General features: G+C 48.3%; 1 protein-coding gene across 6 annotated transcripts in view; it reads right to left on the bottom strand.

Moving 5' to 3' along the window:
• Positions 1-1,031: 1,031 nt before the first annotated feature.
• Positions 1,032-20,789, bottom strand: part of GRIK4 (glutamate ionotropic receptor kainate type subunit 4) — a 410,487-nt gene continuing 390,729 nt past the window's right edge. For all 6 annotated transcript variants that reach the window (XM_082683693.1, XM_082683692.1, XM_082683690.1 and 3 more), the window contains 3 exons: positions 19,478-19,606; positions 5,471-5,589; positions 1,032-1,841 (listed from right to left, as the gene is read on the bottom strand). In XM_082683693.1, the coding sequence (XP_082539819.1) occupies positions 1,485-1,841; positions 5,471-5,589; positions 19,478-19,606 (605 nt within the window). In that variant the 3' untranslated portion in view covers positions 1,032-1,484. The remainder of the gene's footprint in view (positions 1,842-5,470; positions 5,590-19,477; positions 19,607-20,789) is intronic.

The raw sequence follows: 20,789 nt of genomic DNA, 5'->3' as shown, positions 1-20,789 counted from the left end.
CCTGGAAAGCATCAGTCATTCTGATTTCGGAGATGGAAGAGAAGTTAAATATTTTACTCAAACTCACACGAGGGGACTTCTGCCTCAGCTGAGGTTAGAGCTCAACAGGCCCCAGTTTCCAGCCCTGGGTGTATCAGCTGTGAGACCCCACCTGTGTCCTAAAAACCTGGCACCTTCTTGATTATTTAAAGTTCTTTCCACTTAATAAACTCACACAGCACACACTCGCCCACATACACATGCACACACACACACATACCCCTGCACCCAGATTTCACATCTAGTAGAAAGAAATCATCCAATCCACAATAGTCTTGGGCGTCTGGCTTCAAAGGCAGCCTCTGAGTTTGGTTAAAGAGATGCCCTTGACAAAGGATGCACCGTACCAATAGGGGGGCCCCACCTCTCTTCTCCCCTGTGACTAGCACATTCCATCTGAAACCAAGCCAGGGTATGGGAAAAGTGTTTTACCGCCACTCTGTGGCCCCAGGACACCTTATGCCCCAGGACACCTAATGCATTCTGCTCTCCTCCCCTGTCTCTGTTCTTCAGAGATCACCTTCACAAAAGCCCAAATCAAACCCAGTGGTAGTGAAAGTCAGAAAGAGAGAGAGGGAAAGAGAAGACATAGTAACCCCTGAAATCCCAAGGCATTTCAAGGTCTCTCTGAGTAAACCATGAATTGATTGGATTTGGGCATTTAAAAAATTACTTTAATGGACTTTTGAGACTCTCCACCTTATTTTTCCCAAGACCCTTCTCCTACACTCACTGGAGCCCCCAACCCCCACTCAGAAAAGAGAGGTCGGCACCTGAAATCCAATGCACTGGCCACTCCATGTCCTAAAATTTAGGAAAAAGAAACGGATTATTTAGACTCCCAATGCCTAACGCAGCCTCCCCCTCCAAAAAACAAAAACAACCCCCCCCCCCAAAATCAAATGGCTAGAATTGAGACAACACGAAGAAGAAAAGTGGGGCAGGGCGGGCGAAGGTGGGGAAGGGAAAACAAAACAACATTAACAAAAATATACAAATCCAGAAAAGAAAAACTTCCCTGTTGAGTTTAATTTGTTTTCCTGTAAGAACTAGACCCAGGGTACAATGGCCCCTTCCTAGGGGAAATTCCACTGATGATTCCACCAATTCATTGGACAGGTCTGAGCAGGGACCCCCACCCCAGACTCTGTAATTCTGGCGGGAGGAAAAGGCCCACTGGGAGAAGATGGGTCCTTGTGGTCAGGAGGGAGGGCGTCCCCTCGCCGCTGGGGTGCAACGTCTCTGGGTGGTCCCGGCTCCCGACCCCGGGCGCTGGGTCTGGCCGGGGCGGCAGGCTCTCTGCGCTCTTTCGGTCAAGTTACTGGATCCAGGCTCGGGCGAGAAGCGTGGACGCCGCACGAGTCCCGGCTCCCCGCGGAGCGCAGCGCCCCCGGCCGGCCCTCCCGCCTCCCCGCCCGGCCTGCACGTGTCCGGCGCCCCCGGGGCTACTCGGGCTCGCTGCTGTTGGTGGTCTTCTCCCACTCCAGGCTCTCCTCGCTGCGGGCGGGAGACGGCCGCGCCCGCAGGCCCTGGAACCTGCGGCACTCGGGGCAGACGCGGATGTGTGTGCAGCCGCGGGCCACCAGGGCGGCCTCCTGGGCCAGTCTCTGCGCCAGCTGGTCGGGCTCCCCGGCCCCGCACAGCTTGCCGTTGCTGAGCGTCGCGGTGCCGCGCGGCCGGCGCTCCTCGGGAATGGGGGGCCGAGGCGGAGGCACCCCAGCTCGCCGTCGGCGGGGGTGGACACTGTCCTGACACAAGATGATGCTGCGCAACTCGGTCACCATCTCCTGGCAGACGGACACCTGGGGAGGGAGGAGGAGGTCACAGTTCAACGTCTCAGAACCAGCCCCTGCGGGTCCCTGGCCTGTCCCTTGCACATCTGCTTGGGTGGCCTGGGGGGGGGGGCAGAGTCTCCGAATTGAATAATTGTAGGTATGGAGATACTGGGAAGACCTGTCAACCCATCCCCTCATTATACCTCCCACTTAGCATTTGAACGCGCTCCTTACCATAGTGCTCCACACCCTGCCAGCTGGTGGCCCAGTCTTTGCCGCACACCTCCAAAGACACTGGCCTCACTATGTTGGGACAGAGCCCATGAAAAAGTTCTTCCCTCTACAGACGTCACAATTCGTCTTCCTAAAATTTCCTTCCATCCATCCCTGTTAGATTTATACCCTGAAGCCTACTAAGTAATAGCCTCTCTTCTGCAGGTCAGTGTTTCAAGTACCTGAAAAATTCACTCTCCGTGAACATTCTGTTCTCAGGCTAAAGACTCTCATTCTTTGGGTCGAGTGGTTATAGCTAGAAAGAATACTCAATATAACAACAAAAGGAACAGCAATCACCACCCTCTAGGTCCACAGCCTCCTGAAAAAAAAACCCCGGGTCCAGCTCCGTTTCAGAATATTTTAGATTTTAGAGTGGTTATACAACACCTATGCTCTATACTGTGTATTGAAGCCAGTGGGGTCTAGGGCAGACCCTATTTTCAAACACATTAAAAGTTGTTAAGAGTAAATCCTGAGAGTTCTCATCACAAGGAGAAAATTGGTTTTCTTTTTTTTCCTTCTTTTTTATTGTATCTGTATGAGATGACAGATGCGAGCAAAACCTGCAGTGATCATTTCACAGTATCGATAAATCAGACCATTACCCTCTATGCCTCACACTTATGCCGTAATGTATGTCAATTATTTATCAATACAACTGGAAAAGGGCCCATTAGCATTTCTGTAGCAAAACGTTCATACCTTTACACGGAGTGGGACAAAGACCACAAACATTAATGCTAGCCTCAGACCTGTGCAAGTTTTGTCGCCCAGTGTACTTTGTACAAAATATATTTAAAAATTTGGAACTTTCCAAGCCTTTTAGGTTTCAGAGTTGTGGGTGAAGAATCATGACCCTGCATGGCTGCTACTTCTACTCTACCCATTTCACAGATGTGGAAAGGGAGGCTCAGCGAAGTCACAGACCTTGTGAAAAATCACTTGACTCAACAAGAGCTGGCCCAGAATTTGAACCTAAACCTATCCACTCCAAAGCATGTGCACGCTCTGTTTAGTTCTCTACTCTGTGCTGGAAAGGACGCTTTCCAGGACGATGACAGGAGGAAAAAAACCTGCTCTTTCATGGTCTTTCTTCCAGTCTTCGTATTCTATCAATGGAATGGTGGTTCTACTAGAGCCAAAGAGCTAATGGAGCCTTTACTCTTCATTTTAGCTCTTAGAAGTTCTCACTGAGGTTTTCGAGGTATATCCTGAGGGTGCTTAAGCTTTTAGGAATAACCAGATCCTCTATCTGGAGTGGCTGCAGAGAAGGAATATCATCTAATGGGATACGACCCATCTAAACCCTTCCTAAACTGAGCCCTGTTACTAAATATCAGAGACTCTGGGCAAGTCCCGTAACATCTCTGTGCTTCCAGTAATAACCATAAAGCTAAAACAATAGCACCTGCCTAATCTATTACATGTGACAAGACATACATTTATTGGCTGTCAACTATGTATCAAGCACTGTGCTTTGCACGAAAATAAGATAGTGGCCACAGTCCTGGCTTTTAGGCAATACAATGTTCAGTAGGGAGGCTGATATGAAAATAATTGCAATACAGTGTCTAAGTGCTTGATCAACAGGTTGTAGTGGTATTGGAAAAGAGGAGAAATGATCAACTCCTCCCATCCAAGGATGAAGGCAGGAGAACTGGGGAAGGTTTCAGAAAGGAACCCCTGAACTGAGTCTTACAGAGTAAGTAAGTAGCACCATTATTTTAGGAGTGGACAATGCACGAAAACCACTAAAGTTGGGGGAAGAAGTTGGGGTGGGTCTGGGGAACCAAGAGAGCCTGGTGTCAGGCAAGGCAAGGGAGGAGAAAGCTTCTGGAAGCTTCTGGAAGGAACTGTCCACTTCATGAAGGGCACACTGAGGTCCAGTAAGGCCCCTTGGGTTCTCTTTGGTTTTGTCTATTGGGAGGGGTTATATCTCTTAGCAATGACTTTTCAGTGCAGGGGTAGGGAGGAGTTAGACTGCCCTGCATTGAGGACTGGATGGGAGGTCAGGAACTGGAGACAGCTGGATCCCCCTGGTTTGGAGGAGGGGAAGGATAGCACAAGAGTAATAGTAACACTGCTACTATTTTATGACTTTTTGTTGAAAAGCCCAGCATGGAGCCCAACAAGGGCCTTGAACTCATGACCCTGAGGTCAAGACGTGAGCTTAGATCAAGAGTCAAATGCTTAACTGACTGAGCCACCCAGGTGCCCCAATATTATTATTTCAAAATAGAAGATAAACTTGAGCATAATTTTAGATTTTGGGGAGAGAGCAAGAGGCAAACATACAAGGGAGAAAAAGGTAAACTTAAAAGGGAGAAAAAGGAAAATCCTGGAGTAGCCGAGGGAAGTGGGATGAGGACAGAGACAGAGGGGTACCCAGGAGCATCTGCGGTGGCTGCAGGGGTGGCTTTAGCTGTGGGTAAAGTTTTTAGTGGGGTTTTAATTTGGGGCTAGCCACTCCTGATTTGTGGGAGTGGGCAGGAGTAAAATTAACCGTTACGCATGAAGGGACAGAGGGATGTGACGAGCAGGTGATGGTTTGGAAGTCCTAGTGGGTATGGGAAAGAGTCTGAGCACAGAAAAGTAAAAGGAGCAGAAGGCAGTGCTGTATTGAGGCCCCGCCTGAGGCTGGACCCCACAGACGGAGGGGCACATGTATATCCCTGTGTTTCCAGTGTAAGGGAGGAGGCTTACAACAACCCAGAGTTGAGAGACTGAGAGAAAAGTGAACATGCTTTAAAAACCAAATAATGCCTTCAGCATGTCAGGACCGGTGCCCGTTCTCAGAGGTAGAATGGGAAAGAATGGGATAAAGTCTTCTGCCTTCTATCCAGACTTCTCAGTCTGTGTGAAATTTACATTAACCCAGTTTTTAAGCTACAGGTTTGGGAATTAAACGGACCCAAAATCCCTGAGAAGGAAGATGTACTTCTTGGCCTTATGTGAATTGGGATATCTCTAAACATCTTTACCAGTAAGGCGAAACATACCAAAGACAGAAGAACCAAAGTTGTCCCTTCCACTGGTAGCCTGGTACTTTGGGCTTTTCCTCTTTGCTCACACTACACCTTATATTACAGTTGTAGAAGACTTCGTTGTGACTAAACCACACATTATGTATTTACCACCTGGGCTGTTCTGGAAAAGAGTCTGAAGCTCAGGAGTTAAGTGCACTTTCTGCAGTGGTATGATTATAAGGGATGAAGCATCAACCCAGACCGCTTGCCCGTCGGATCGGGATTCTTTCTGCCTCGCTGTCCCGTGTGTGCTCCCCCCTCTTCCGGGATCTCACAGGTTTTGTCTGAAATGACCTTCGTAGGTGTGTGAGCCGATCGGCCAACACCACAGGTCGTACCCATTCGAAGGTTTACCTCAGTAGCTTCCGAGTGTCGGAGAGTCCATAAAAACTCCAACATAGCCATAAAAATGGCCACGATTAAGCCACAGATAAGAACCACAAAGATTCCACCAATATTCTCCATCCCCAGTCCTGCAAGAGAGTGAGAACAAACACAAAATAACATAAGAGGACTCTAAGTCATACTCATTCTACCAAAATGCTGGAAGTCGTTTAACCAACCAGAACCTGAGTCTTGTAGATGCTTTTCGCACATCTTCCTTGTAGGAGATATAATTATTCTTTTGAGGAAAAAAAAAAAAAAAAGGTGTGGCATAGCTGGAGTAGAAGAGGGGAGGGAGAGTCGAGTTGGAAAAGGAGGAGTCTGGTGAGAAGCCTCCAAAAGGCCTTCTGGGGGTCGGAGGTGAGGGTGATTTTAAGAAAAGGGTCAGGGGTATCTGGGTGGCTCAGTCGGTTAAGCGTCCAACTCTTGGTTTTGGGTCAGGTCGTGATCTCAGGGTCGTGAGATCGAGCCCCATGTTAACTCTGTGCTCAGTGGGGAGACTGCTGGGGATTCTCTCTCCCTTACCCCCTGCCCCCCACTGCCCACTCTCTTTCTCTCTCTCAATCTCTCTAAAATAAATAAATTAATTAATTAAAAAAAAAGTGTCAGGGAAAACTTGATTTATCCTGCAGAGACATGATACCAAAATACCTATAAATTCTAGGTGGTTCATAAAAATTTTAGTCCATCTTTACAATACCGGTTTTGTTGGATATAAAGCAGTTTTTCAACCAAGCTATGGATAGAAAAAAAAAATCCAGTTCTGTATCTGGGTCAACAGGTTACGAAGACACGTATTGAGACAGAACGTTTTTATCCCTCTGGACCAGTGGTGGCCATCAGAACCACGTGGGAAGCTTGTTCAAAATACAGACTCTTCGTCCTTACACCACCAGAGCTCTTGAATCCATATCTCTGGAGTGGGGCCCAGGAATCTGCATTTGAAAATACATTTCACAGGTGACTCTTTTCTAGCCAGACCTAAAATTCTTTTGGAGATTAGTATTTTTCAGAGCAAATACATCACGAAGTTCCTTGAAGTCAGGCATAGTTTCCAGTGGTATTCTCCCCACCAAGCACAATCCCTGGCAGATAGCCTATACTCAGTAAATATTTGTAGGGTTTTACACTTGTTTCATTTCCACAGTGTCAAACATTGAGTTTAGCTGTGTCACTGGATGCTTTACTTGGCATCAGAGAAACCCAAACTTCAGAAGTGTGTCATAAGCCCATGAGACCCTGATTCAATAGGGGCCACCGTTGTAGATCCGAAAGCACCTTTGATCCAGGAAATTGCCAGGAGGGTAGCCTACGCCCTATGCTAGTCTGGAATGCTTGCGCATTTGAGTGTCTGTGTAATCAGGGGTGGGACACGGAGCTACGTCAGCGTTAGGGAAAGCCAGCCTCATACACCACTATAAATGAGCTTATATGAGTTCTGCATCTTGGAGAGCTGGAAAAATAGCTCTACGTAGCCAGGAGCCATTTCAAGATGCCTTGGGTTTCCTCTCACAAAGCCTCAGAGTGGATGTCTGTTGCTTTTTTGTTTTGTTGTGACAATGGCCCAGCCCATGTAGGGATGGGGGTGGGGGTGGGGGGGAGGAGGGAGGCGCCTACACTAATCATCTGCTATGGATCCTCTCTTTTGAATAACCCCAGACAAAGGGATATTTAAAAACTCAATTCTAAGGGAAGGCATATAGGGTTTGGAGAAGATTTCTACTTTCTGGGAGGAAGGAGGTTAGGGTTCATTTTAACACCTGCCCCTCTAACCTGGGATCATTTGAGCAGAAAGTATTTTTGACCATGGGAACATCAGGACCCACGTGAGTGGGGCGAACACAAAGGACCCTTGAGAAAGAAAAGGGCACAGATGCTGGGATGCTCTGGTGTCCGCTCCAGGAGCAGGTGCATGGGTGGAGGGAAGTACATCTGAGCATCATGGGTGAACTCCATGGGTGATACTTCAGCTGTGGAGAAGGCTGGATGGAGGGCCTCAGTGAAGGAGAAATGGTACCCCATAACCTAGATGAGGTATGCCCACCTGTTCAAGTAAACAGACCCCCCAAGTGACTGCGAAGTTCCTGTAAGACTCTCTGGTCACTTTCAGATAGTTGCACTTGAAACAGAAAAAAAAAAAAAAAGACTAGGATCCCCCTGAAAGGCCTCAATCAACCTCCCCTCTTATTTCTGCAGAGGGGAAAGCCCTCTCAGTGGGGCCAATTCTGCCAATTGGACTCCCTGCCTGTCTCAGCATCACCCGGACCCTTTTTTTTTTTTTTTAAAAGATTTTATTTATTTATTTGACAGAGAGAAATCACAAGTAGTCGGAGAGGCAGGCAGAGAGAGAGAGAGGGAAGCAGGCTCCCTGCTGAGCAGAGAGCCCGATGTGGAACTCGATCCCAGGACCCTGAGATCATGATCTGAGCCGAAGGCAGCGGCTTAACCCACTGAGCCACCCAGGCGCCCCATCACCCGGACCCTTTGACTCTCTTCTTGCCCCTGACTCTCCCTACGCGTAGACACATACTCACGTGCCTCTCTTCTCAGAGAGAAAATAAGAAAACCTCCTTCCCCTTCCAGCTCTGTCTAGTGAACACCCCTTCTCTCTCCTTCCTTCCCTGGCCAAGATTTTTGAAACAGTTGTCTATATCAGAACTATTTTAAGACATTTTAAAGCCCTTAAAAAAGCATACATTTGGAGGCCCCCCTCTCACATAACAGCAAGTAGAAGAAAATGCACCCATATCTTAACATTAAATGCATTTTTAAAATTTTGCTTGTGATGTGACTGAGTAGCAGGCAACATTTAATGTATAATTGGCTGTGATTTCTCAGCAATCATTGTGCATACAAGGGAATGTTTGCAAAATGAGAAAAATCTAACCCCCAAAATTGTTTCTAAATGTAATGAAGTTTTTATGAATATTAAATTTAAAAATTAATGAGGTCGAAACAATGTTACATTTTGGAGATATTTAATTAAACGTGTCTTAATTTAATTTTGCAGTTTCTTTTTTGCATCTTGAAGCTAATACATTTTTTCAGGCCTCAAACATAATTTTGGATGCTTGAAAACCTTTTAGACCCAAGGAAGCTGAAGAAGAAAATGGTTCTATCTGAATCGACTTTTGTTTTTCCCACTCACTCATCACTCATCTCGCAATTCTGTCTTGCACCACTGAAACCACCCACACCAAGGTCACCAACGAACATCACGTTTCTAACCTTTTGGAAATTTTCCAGTCGTGATCTTAAGTGACCTCTTAGAGCACTTGGCATTGCCAATCACATCTCCTTCTGGACTTTTTATAAAGACATTGTCCTCTTGCAAACTTCTCCATGCCTTTTGCTGGCTCTAAGGCACCTTCTCTCCTCGTTTCTCCTGCCTCCCCCTCCTGCACTGGCTAGTACCAAGTCCTGCTGATTTTGCCTCCTAAACACTTGTTACTTTCTCACCCTTCTCTCATTCCCTGCTACTGCTTTCCTCGTTCATGTTCAGGCTCCCACTGTCGCCTGGTTGGACTACTCAGCAGTCTCGGAAATGACCTCCTGCTTGCAGCTGTATCGCTCAACTCTACCCTCCACTAAGTTTGCTTGAGTGATCTTCCCAAAATGCAAAATCTAACTGCGAGAAATCTCTAGTTACTGTTCATAGTTCCCAGCACATAGCATTGTTGCCCCTGTCTTCTTTCTGTACCCTCCTCTGCCTGGAGCCTACCTGAAACCCCCAGACACACACTGCGCTAAACTTCACCTTTCCTTTAAGGCTTTGCGGAGTGGTCACTTCCTCCAGGCTGCCTTCCCTGATCTTACCTAGCTCTGTTAGATATACGGCTTTGGTATTTCACTGATCATGTACTGTGACTCATTCTAACATTGCATCAAATAATGCCCTAGTTTGATCTGCTATCTCTGGATTTCTCACTATATTATGAGTTCCTGGAGGGATATATCCAGGTCTCGCTCAGCTCTGTAGCCTCGCAATCACGGTGCCTGGCCCGTAATCGAAGCCCGATAAATGTTTGTGCAAAGAATGAACAGAAAGTAAGAGGATAAAGACATCTCCTATATAGAATTCTGCATCATCAAAAGCTTTGGATCCATACTGTGAAATGTATTCATTCCTAATTAAATTCTGTTTGAAATAATAGTAAAGTGTGACAGCCCTTGTCGGGGGCTCATAGCCCGGTCACAGAAGCAGATGGCCCAGACTGTGCGGAGTGGCTGGCCAAGGCAGAACTGAACTCTGACATGGGCTAATCCACAACATGGACCCAGGGTACTGGGTCCCCGGCAGGTGCAAGGGCATGAGGGAGGGTTATACACAGACAGGTGATTGGAGCTGGGATAAGTTTGATCAGATCTGGGAAAGCTTCTCAGAGTAGCTGAGGTTTTAACAGGATGTGGGGAGAAAGCATTCGTCACTGAAACACCCCCAGGTCTTTCTTTCCCAGCTTCTCAAGTTTCAGGTCCAGCATGTTAATCATGGCTGTTAGCTCCAGTGTGCTGAATCCTGGCTGGGCGGCCTCCCCGCCCAGGAGCGAGCTTGTAAGCCATCGGTGCCTTTAGGAACTTATTGGAAAGTGGAGGCAGGAATAGATTGCTGGCATAGTCAGAGTTGAGAAACAGATGGAGTGGGAGCAGGCAGCGAGTGCTAGCAGAGCCCAGCAGTTCTACTTAACGCTGCCATCAGTCACTCTCCTAAAGTCGAATGCCTTTGCCGCACACAGCCTCTCCTCGAGCACGGACACCCTCCAGTCTGATCACAGACCCTCCATGCACTCACAGCCGCATCAGCCCCTGCAAGGGGGGAGTCGGCTAATCACAGCCCCTTTCCCTTCTTAGCTGTACACCACAGAAGCCACCTAGACAGATGGCTTTCAGACTGATAGTCTCTCTTGACACCTGAGTCTCAGAGCCTCAGCTATGCCCCGGCAATAAGACCGTATCAACTGGAACAGAACCGAGCTCCCCCTGAAAACTCTTGATTAAACACTAACCCTGGTGTCACTTCTAGCTTGCCCGCAAATACAAATTACAGTTGACAAATGCAAACCAACAACTTTCCTTGTCTCTAGAACTACACAGGGGAATGGCAACCTGGAAGAGAGGACCTCGGAGCAGATGTGAATCTCCACCCAACTGCTCTGCCTTCAGTTCTGACCTGAAAGTGATCACTTTTTGGAGTCACGTGCTGTACTCCCCTTGCATATCTCCTGGTGGCACTGTGGAAATTGGCAACTGAGAAGCATTGATGCTCCTTTTGAACAAGGGGTAGGTCTAGCCTGGGAGGCAAAGAGGCAGAGGCCGCAAGAACCACAGAGGTGGGTACAGAGAGCAGAGAGACCGGCACTACGATCCCATGTATTTGTTTTGGATGTGGATCAATAAATCTTTCTCGAGAAGCTTCCACGAGCTGAGCACCAGGCAGTGTGCTGAAGTTCTGTGCAGCGATCCACACTGAAAACTCTTGATAGACACCTGAATTCTTCGACCAAAATGACTTTCAAGCACTTTCTATCTCAAAAGTCATATTCACCTACCTCCACGCAAATATATTAAATGGTCCCATCTTCAGAGACTTATTTACTGTAAATAGCAACTTCACGAGACCACGTGTGAGCTGACCTCTACGACCTTGTGAGAAAATACGAAGGGACCCATCAGGTGTGCACAGCCGAGGACAGAAACAGCAAAGCGTGCCATTCACTCTTCCCGTGACATTCCCTGACTAGACTAGCAGAGTCTCCAGACAGTGACGGAAGAGAGTGACAGCAGGCGAACGGACACGACGTTGAAGAGGAATGGAAGAGGCATCTGATAATTTTTGCAATTTATCAAAACACAAGCTTGGGAGAGGCACTTTACAATTTATCAAAATACGAGCTCAAGCGCCTCATTTTTAAAAACATTTGCTATCTTGTTCAATTATCATTAAAAACACTGTAAAAAAAAAGGCCCACTGTCGGCATTTTACAGTGAAAGAAACAGGAATTCAAGAAAGTTAAGTGGCCCAAGTTTTTACAGCTGAGACGTGATATCTAGATACATTTCACTGCCCCCGCTCATGTTCTCTATAAAAATGAAGTTGACCTTTATGACTGCTTCCTGGCAGCAAAGTTACTAGGCTAAACATTTTCATTGAATCCCTGTGAAACTGCTACCATGTTTGCCTCCATTTTTCTGACAAGGAAATCAACGTAGTGGAGTCGGGTAACGTGCCCCTGGTCCCACGGCCAGCAGCAAGGGCCAGATCCCAACTGAAGCCAGAGCCTGTGTTCCTATCCCTGCCCCACACGGCCTCTCCCCAGAACTAGTCTTCCTTCTGCGACAGGGATGAGATTACAGAGCTCACCCCCACGCTCTGACGACCGAATTCATTCCTGGGACCTCTCCTCCTACCCAGAGTGACCGGAAAAGAGGGTCACTCTTTTTGGACAGGGGTGATGTATGGTTGTGTGTATGGGCGGTGAGTTCCACTTAGAAAATTCCCTTCTCCCCTTGACAACATTACATCAAACACTTGAATCAATGCTTCACTGACTCCACCTTGACTCCGCAGCTGCACAAAGTTGAGCTGTAGGCTCTACGGTTGCTCACCTCCTTTGACGGCAAACACACTGGGCCACCATTTGCCACTGTTCCTGATCCTGTTAACTGGCATCCCCTGGGAATTTCTCCATCTCTCAACAGTCAATCTGATTTGATTAGGGAGAAGCTTCCTCGGCAAGCATCTCTCTGAGACACTATCTAAACTCCCATATTCGGGTTTCCAGTCTTGGCTCTCTCCAGAGAAACCAGAGAACCGGGATCATCAGACTGGGCCCCCTGAGAAGAGAGAGAGAGGAAAACAACCCCAGAGTCCACTCCCCGCCCATCCCTCACCCCCACTCTCACTAAGATGTCTCACATCCCCCTGGGCCAGACAGCAAACTTCCTGCTCTCTAAGGATTCTGTGAGTCAATATCACTGGCCCCTTTTCCATCCTTGAAAGGGGACCCTGATTTTCACAGCCTGGTGGTGTATTTATGTTCCTTTGAAGCCCAATTGTGAGCTTGTGTTTTTCAAGATAAAGGTATTTAATTTCCTTGGAATTTACCGGCTACCTTTTTGTCCAACCATTGTTCTGCAAAGCCTTCGGTAACCCAATCCCCTTGAATCAGGGTGCCGGCATTTGTGAGTGGCTAACGGAGATTTCTTTTTATAGGGGCTGAGTGAGAGAATAAATAAAACAAGTGGTTTTGAAAAGAAACTGCAGAAGAAAACGAAAGAGCTTGGAACAAGGCTTCCATACACTCTACCATTTCATTTTTCAGCAGATGAAGATAGATGGTCACTGAGCTCCAGGCGGGGAAGGAAATTGGGGAAGGTCTGGGGAAGGGGTAGTGTGGTTCTCACCAGAGCCAAGGGAGGCCTGACAAAAAGACTCATCATGCTTGACGGCATCATCCCAGTGTTAGGGTTCTTCTCTGGAACTTGGCAATGATGTTTGAGCTGTAATACTGGATTAGAAGGAAGGTAGCACCAGATCCTTCTCTTTGAAATTTCTCACATTTTAATAGGATAATGAAGTGGAGAAGAATTATGTTAGCTACTGCCCACTGTCTGGTACACACTGCAGATGTTCCTTGACTTACGATGTCCCAATAAACCCATTGTCAGTTGAAAATATCCTAAGTGGAAAATGAGTTTACTACACCTAACACACTGAACATGATGGCTTAGCCTCGCCCTCCTGAGATGTGCTCAGGACACTGCCATTAGCCTACGGTTGGGCAAAATCATCTTGAACAAATCCTCGTTTGTAACCAAGTGTAGGAAGATCTCATGTAATTGACTGAACACTATCCTGTAAGTGAACCCTGGAATGGCTGTGTGGAGAGAGAAGGGCTGTTGGTGTATCAGCCTTGACTCTGGTGATCTCAGGGTGACTGGGCGCTCTGCTGCTGCCCAGCATCATGGGAGAAGATCGTCCCACACACCGCTCGCCTGGGAAGAGATCCAAACCCCAGGTTCCAAGTACGTGGTATACTAAATGCGTCTTGCTTGCGCGCCATCATGAAATGAAACAACCGGAAGTCAAACCGTCGTTAAGTCAGGGACCAGCTGTACTTGAAAGCAAAGTGCCTACAGCCACTGTCCGTTTCAGAAGCCTCTGACAAAATGACCCTCCTCACATCATCCCTTCATCTCCATCCCTCTCTGCCGGCTGCATAGTCTCCTCCTTCCTTTAGGCTCACGGGAAAGCCAACGGACTCACATTAGGGAAAGAAAGATCACCCAGAGCCGCTCTGGAAAGCAACTTAATATGACTGCCCTTTGTTGGGTTTGAGATGCAAGGAAAAAAAAAAGTTCCTGTGGCTCCATTCCTGGCAACCATTTAAAGACGTAAAGGAAGAGATCTTTCGGGTCACGCTGGTCCTGTTCTTTTGCCCCAGGAGGGGCTCCCTGGAGCAGGAAGTTACATTCTGTGAAGTCTGATGGCTAATTTGCCAGAGAGAGACCAGGCGATGGTGCCTTCGTTCCAGGCTAGTGCTTCTCGCTTGGCTTGGAGAGGGTCATGCGGACTTTTGCTGGGTGAGGAAGCCCTTTCAGCTTTCTGAATCGTGTTTGTTTGGGCTTCAGCCACGGCAGAAATGGGGCCACTGCCTTAAACTGGCACCAGCTGCCGTGGCTGGGGACGGGAGCCAAGCCCTGGCTCTTATGGCGACTTGCACAGCATCTCCCAGACGGGGCGCTTTGGATGTATTAATACAGCCCATCCTTTCCTTCCAAAGGGCGGCTGGAGAGAGTGGACACAGCCTAGTTAAGAGAACCCTAGCATCCCCTGAAGCATCTGGGACCCAGGCAGGGCGACCTCACTCTTTATTTTCCCCTTTTCATCTGCTCTGTTCTCTTCTCTGTGCCAGGGAACATTTCGTCCCCAGTGCAGAGTGGAGCCTCCTGTTATGACCTCTCCAACTTCCCCGGGAGCCCGATCTGCCTGTGTGCCTCCCCTCTCCATCCCTCCTGAGCTCTAGCGTCAGCCTCTGTGGACTGGGGAAGGGTTTCCAAACCCCAGGGTTTTCCACTTGGCAGAAACTCTAACTTAAGTTTTTTATAAATTACCTGATATCTACGCCTAGCTCCCATTTCCACCGATCGCCAAAAACTTTGAGACTTCAGTCACTTTGGCTTTAAATTAAGCCAAATGCAGTATTTCCTCTGTTCTCACTTCACCCCTGGATGTAGTCCGGGTCTGAGGATAGGAAGGAGATGATGTGTCATGGGAATGGGGTAGGTGTCTGGTCTTAATGCTGGGTTCCACTTAGATTTCCAATATCTGTGGGACTAGGAAAATGCAAGCCTGTCACTGGTTGCTCCCTCCCTGTCTCATCTCTCATGCCCTCTCTTCACTGTAGTATGACACATATTTCTGGGGCTTTCCAAACTCCAGAAGCAAACAAAAAAATCTCTTTACCTCTTAGAATCCCCAACTAATCTAGGAGTTCTATCTGCTCCTGTCTTGTGTCCCAGCAAGGTAAAGAGCTCCTTCTTAAGGACCCTCCACATTCTAATATATCCTTTTCCTGCTCAGAAGCTCCCTATCCTGGCCAGGGTGTTGTTGTTGTTGTTGTTATTATTATTATTATTATTATTTTTAATCTGGTTTGCAGATGTGGCCTGGGTCTTGTATTATTTTTCTACTTTCTAATTTCTAGTGCCAGCTTCATGTCAAGCTTCCTTTAGATATTAGCCTTCCATATTGCAAAATATTTTTCCAGCAAATCAAAAACCTTGACTTCTAAGAACACTGTCTCTGCTGAGTTGTAAGAACTGCTGGAACTTAAAGTCAATAATTTGATTCTTTGTTCCTCCTGAGGCAGGGACTGTCCCCTGAGACCATGAACGCCAGTGACAGCTCAGAATTCCATCCCAGAACCTGCTTTCATCATGTCCCGTCTTAGCCCAGCATCTCTGAAGTCTGGAGCCAACGCTCTCAAACTCAGCCCAGGGTGCCAAGGCATTGGCAATGCCCTTGGATATTTATGAAGCATCTTCTGGGACACTAATTTTACTTAGAGTTGAGGTGGAAAAACCATTTTAAATAAACAAGCCTATGTTACATTGTAAGTTGCAAAATTCATGTGTTTTTAGAATAAAACAGGAGACCAAGGACATTCTAAGCACAGTGGGCTGTTTTAGTGGATGTCTCCAGGCCCCCAAGAGTATAGGCTTGGTGTCTGCTGCTATTAATTCCTACCAACGAAAAGCTTGGGATATGCTGGTTTGCAGTCCAAATGCTACCTACAAGTTTTCAATGCTCTCTGAACTCCGACCTTGTCCTACTTATTCAAACCAGTTTCTGAACGCAATAGCTACGCTCTACAACATTCCTAAAGCAGTGACTCCTGATACATGCTTCAAGGTTCAGGCCAAATGTCCCTAAAGTCTTCCCTGACCACTGCTCAGAATTAATCACTTCCTCCCCTGGGCTTCATAAACACTTTCTTTATGGGTCTCATAAAGCATTCCTACAGTGCAAGCATTATAGTGATGATTTGTGCCTCTCTAGGTTCTAAACCTCTTGAGGACGGGGCCATGTCTTCGTCTCTTCCATAATCTCAGAGCCTAGCACAGCGTCTGATATGCACTGATTTACAAAGCACATTGGATGCAGTGGGGGTATGCGAACATTTCTACGCCACCAGTGGGGGCTGGGGGGTCAGGGTTCCTATTTGGGAGGCAACAGGCATAGGAAGTAGTACCAGTCTGGAGGTCCTTGAGATGATTGTCCACTTCAATCATTCATTCATTCATTCATTCATTCATTCATTCATTCACGGTTCATCCTTTCATCAAAACATGGATGTCATGTGATAATGCTGGTCACCAAGATACAAAAATAAATATAACACAGCCCCTGCATTTGAGTTTTTTATAGTCTGTGGGGGACAAATGTCAACAGATGCAAAAGAGATGTTGTAAGTGTGGGTTTTAGAAGAGCTATCTAGCCTTAAGGAGCACATGATGAGTGGGCACGCTTGTGGCCGTGGACACAGTTCAGAACTCTCACGGTGCCTTAATTGCTCCTCGAGGACTAGATTTGGGAATAAAATTAGTTCTCACTTCCTTCGTGCCAGTCACTTTTGCAGAGGGTTTATTCAACATGATTTATGTCATTCGATCTTCACAATAGCCCTGGGAGGTGACATGATTATTCATTGTCATCTCTATTTCCTAGAGAAGGAAACTGAGGCTCGAAGATGTTTCTTTAGTGTCTGTAACAAGGCTGTTTGTGGAGTGGGATCCATCTGAACCAAGGCCCATGATCCTGAACCCTCTAGAAACTACCCGAGGGAAGAGAGCTATCCTCGTAGCTGATGGTAGAACAAACAGGTAGGCAGGACAGTAAAAGTCAACGAGCTCCCTTCTCGGAGGGTGGGAGGGGGGTTGGGGGAAGTCCACTGGACTTCAGTGACACCTTGAGTGGGAGAGATGATCCAGACAGGGGCCCGTGAGTGACCACGATAAAGCACCCAAATCATCGTATTTGTCAATTTTACTGTTTCTCTCTGGGATCAGCGGGATGCCTAAATAAACACCGGCAAAGACATACATGCACAAAAGGGAAGGACCTGTGGCCAGGTTTCGGGGTCAGGGATGAAAGGGGGAAACTGGAGACATGGGAGCAATTCAGCAGTGAGCCTCGAGGGGAAATGTGCTCCTAGAGATCAAATGGGGGATCGGGTTGACAGAGGCAGGGAAAGCCGGGGAAGCCGACAGACAGTGGGAAGCAGGAGGGAGGGAGATCTGGAGTTGGCAGAGCTAGCTGCCAGCTGGGGTGGGGGTGGACGACACTGCCGGAGTCTGTTGGGGTCCCTACACTGCTCTGAGCCCTGACTCCTGCCTCCCCCACCCCCATGGTGTTCCAGCCTCCCTCATCCACAGTGTCTCTGCGTCACCACATCCTCTGGGTCAGCTGCTCAGAGGCAGGAAGGACCTGACTACGTGGATAGCTCTGGGGTGAAGGTTGTGTAGGAAGGTCACTGAATTAGTTTCATCAGTCACTTTACTAATGTGACCCAGGAGGGCACTGCCATTAGAAGCTTTTGACAACTACCAGCCAGCAGCTTTAGTCACAGATCCCGCAAATATTTACTGGGTCCCTAGTACGTGCCAGGCTCTGTCGGGGAGGCTAGGGACACAGAAACAAACAAGACTGGGTCCATGGCTAAGGGGCCATCTGCCAAGCAGAGACCAGGAGCTGCAATGTAGAACGTTGAGTTCTCTGTCCAAGCCACAGAAGGCACCCAGCCCGCTAGGGGAGTGGGGGTAAAGGGGACCAGGGGCTTCTACGAGGAGAGCTACCTGGACATCTCTCCTATTTCAGTCATCGGTCAGAGGATGAGCTCAAGGTCCCTCTGCTCTGGGGCCCAGATTCACCTCCCTGTTTCTACTCTAGATTATTCCAGATCAAAAGCCACCACTGGTTCCCTCCCTCGCTTGGCAAGACAGCTGCTCTTTCCCACCGGTCTGAAGGTCACTCTTATCACAGAAAAACATTGACCTACGTTACCTTATCAATAAGCTCATTTTATTTTGACTGTTCCAGGCCTAGTCAGATTTAGACTGTTTTTAATCCACGTGTCTTTTTGTGGGGAGGGGGTGATGCAGGAGCATTTCGCTACCCACACCTTCCCGGGACAAACCCTCCATACAGCTCCGCTCTCCCCACGGGAACCTTGCTTGGCTCCGGCTGCGCCCATGGAGCCCCTGCCCACATCACAGATTCCTGCTGCATCTTCCTCAAGGGGCCCATTGCCAGCACCGCCCCCCACCCCGACCCTCCCTACCACTCAGGTCCTAAACATCTTCAACATCTACTTCATTCTATCAAATCCACAGAAGTTTTCTGATACCACATTCATTCATTCATTCATTCATTCATTTCCTTCTTTCTTCCTTTCCTTCCTATTCTTTCTCTCTCTCTCCTTCCTTCCTTCCTTTCTTTTTTCTGAACAGAGTTAGTCTCCTCCACACTTGATCATTGGGGACCGGAAAGCCAAGGTTTATGTGGCTTCCGTGGCTTCCTATGAGGGAAGGGGCAGCATTTCCTCTAACTTAGAAAAGGCCACTAAACTACCCAGAAGGCCATATTCCCAAGACCTAGTCTTGCAGGATGGATTCCCACGCAGACACACTTGGAAACACAAAGTCACTCTTTCACGGTCTCATCACGGATAATCATTCACGCTGGGCAGAGAGGGAAGCATACAGTATTACTCATTTCCCTCCTCAGCCGCCTTCCTAGGGGACAGCATGTATAAGTAAATTTGTTACATATTTTAGCAAGGCTGCCTTAGATGACTAGGGCGATCATATGATTTATTGTCCAAGCCAGGACATTACGAGACATAAAGGGGGTTCTAAAAATAACTAAGAGGCATTAAACGATCGACAACAGATGTAGCCCGGGACTATCCTGGGCGAACCCCCTACAAAATACCCCGGGGTGCTCAGGGACCCTGAACACTCCCCCACAACACATATCAGCCGGTGACTGCTTTCTATCCAGTGTGATCTAGACTTCATTCATTCACTCACTCATTCATTCATTCAGTAAAACATCCACGTGTCAGGCCCTGTGGACAGCCCTGTGAGGAAGACAAGTCCTGTCCGCATGACACATATTCCGGTAGAAGAAATGGAAAGTAGACAAATGCATGAATAGAACGTATAGTATCAGGGCATGATGAGGCCTGACAAGAAAACCAAAGCAGAGCTCAGGGGATGGGGGAGATGGGTGAGGGGAGGGTTGGCCTCTCTGGGGGAGCCTTTGCAGAGGCTCCAGCCCTCAGCCCGGCCCCACCCAGCCCTAACTTCTTCCAAGGCTTGCTCTCCGTGTGTTCCAGCGACCATCACCTGGATTCTCAACACCAGAACAAGCTGTTGTCCCCCAGAGCAGGAGGGGACGCTCCTGAACCCGCTTACCTTTGGCTCTGTGATCTTCCTCCTTGGGGCACTTGCCGCCTTCCCACCATTTGCGCTTCAGAATTTCTAGGCGGTTGTTTTCCTGCAGCTGGAGAATGGCCAGGTCAAACTCATCCCGGAAAACCGAACCTGTGGGATCATGGGAGAGCCCAGAACACGGGGTGTAAGTGTGCTGTGAAGCATCACTCTGCTCCTTTCCCTCAGTACACCTCCTGGGCACTCTGGTCACTTAACCCCAGGAGGAGAGGGACAGACACGGCAGGGGTCCCCACAGGAGCACGGCTCTCCCCCTGGCTGGTTCTGAGGACCCTGCACCAAGAGGAAGGGGTTCTGGGCCTTTCTACTTTCCTTCTCTCTATACTGATGTCATGTTCAGCCCACAGTTGAGAGCCTAGTGAGGGTCAAGCGACGGCTTCTGGGGTTCCCGTGGAGCCCTGCTTCCCCACCACTTTCTACTCGGGTTTAATGACCTGCCTAGGGACACTAGGGAAGCTGGTCATGAGGCTTCCCATCTGCCTCCAAGAGGCCAGGGTGGAAAAACGTGTGTGACACAGACCTCTCCCTCCGTCAGCTGTCTGTCTTCTGCTTGATCTAAATGAATTTCCCAGGCACCTGTAACTCTTGCTACATCACACCTGACACCTGTTTACCCAGGGCAGCCCCCAGGGGGAGAAGAGCCACCCGAGAGAGTGACAGAAGCCACCTCTCCCCCATCTGTGTGCAGAAGCCAGTCACGGGCAGCCCAACCTTCCCCCCCGGCCTGCGGAGTGTCCGACAACCCCCCGTCCCCGTCCATCACCCTGTGTATACCGCTCCTCCTTCCCTCCTCAGACAGAAGGCTTCTGTTCGCTGCAATTCTTTTTTAATTTTTCTAATGGAATATGGTCAAGGAGCTTTGGTTCTGGAATTTAGGTTTAATCACAAAAACAGGCTTAAATGAAACCATGGGAAGCTCAATGCCTCAGTACGGGCTGAGGCGGGGATCTTAAAGGAAAAGCTGCCAAGAGGCTGGAGACCAGCTAAACTGCTCGGTTTTCCTGCTCAAGCTCTGTGAAGGCCTGATGTGAACAGATGCCTCAGGGGAAAAGGCTACAGCGAAGGATTCAGGCCGAAGCTTGGAACAAATAGATTTGTGCTCTTCAACTTTAATACGCATGGCCTGGGGATCTGGTTGACCTGCAGACTCTGAATCCGTGGGATCCATGGGCCTTTTATTTTCCTTAAGATTCTATTTATTTGAAAGAAAGAGAGAGAGAGAGCACAAGTGGGGTGAGGGGCAGAGGGAAAAGGAGGCTTCCTGCTGAGCAAGGAG

Source organism: Mustela nivalis (assembly GCF_964662115.1).
Source record: "Mustela nivalis genome assembly, chromosome: 9".
NCBI lineage: Eukaryota > Metazoa > Chordata > Mammalia > Carnivora > Mustelidae > Mustela > Mustela nivalis.
The sequence above is the reverse complement of the archived record's forward strand: the minus strand, read 5'-3'. Positions and strand labels throughout refer to the sequence as shown.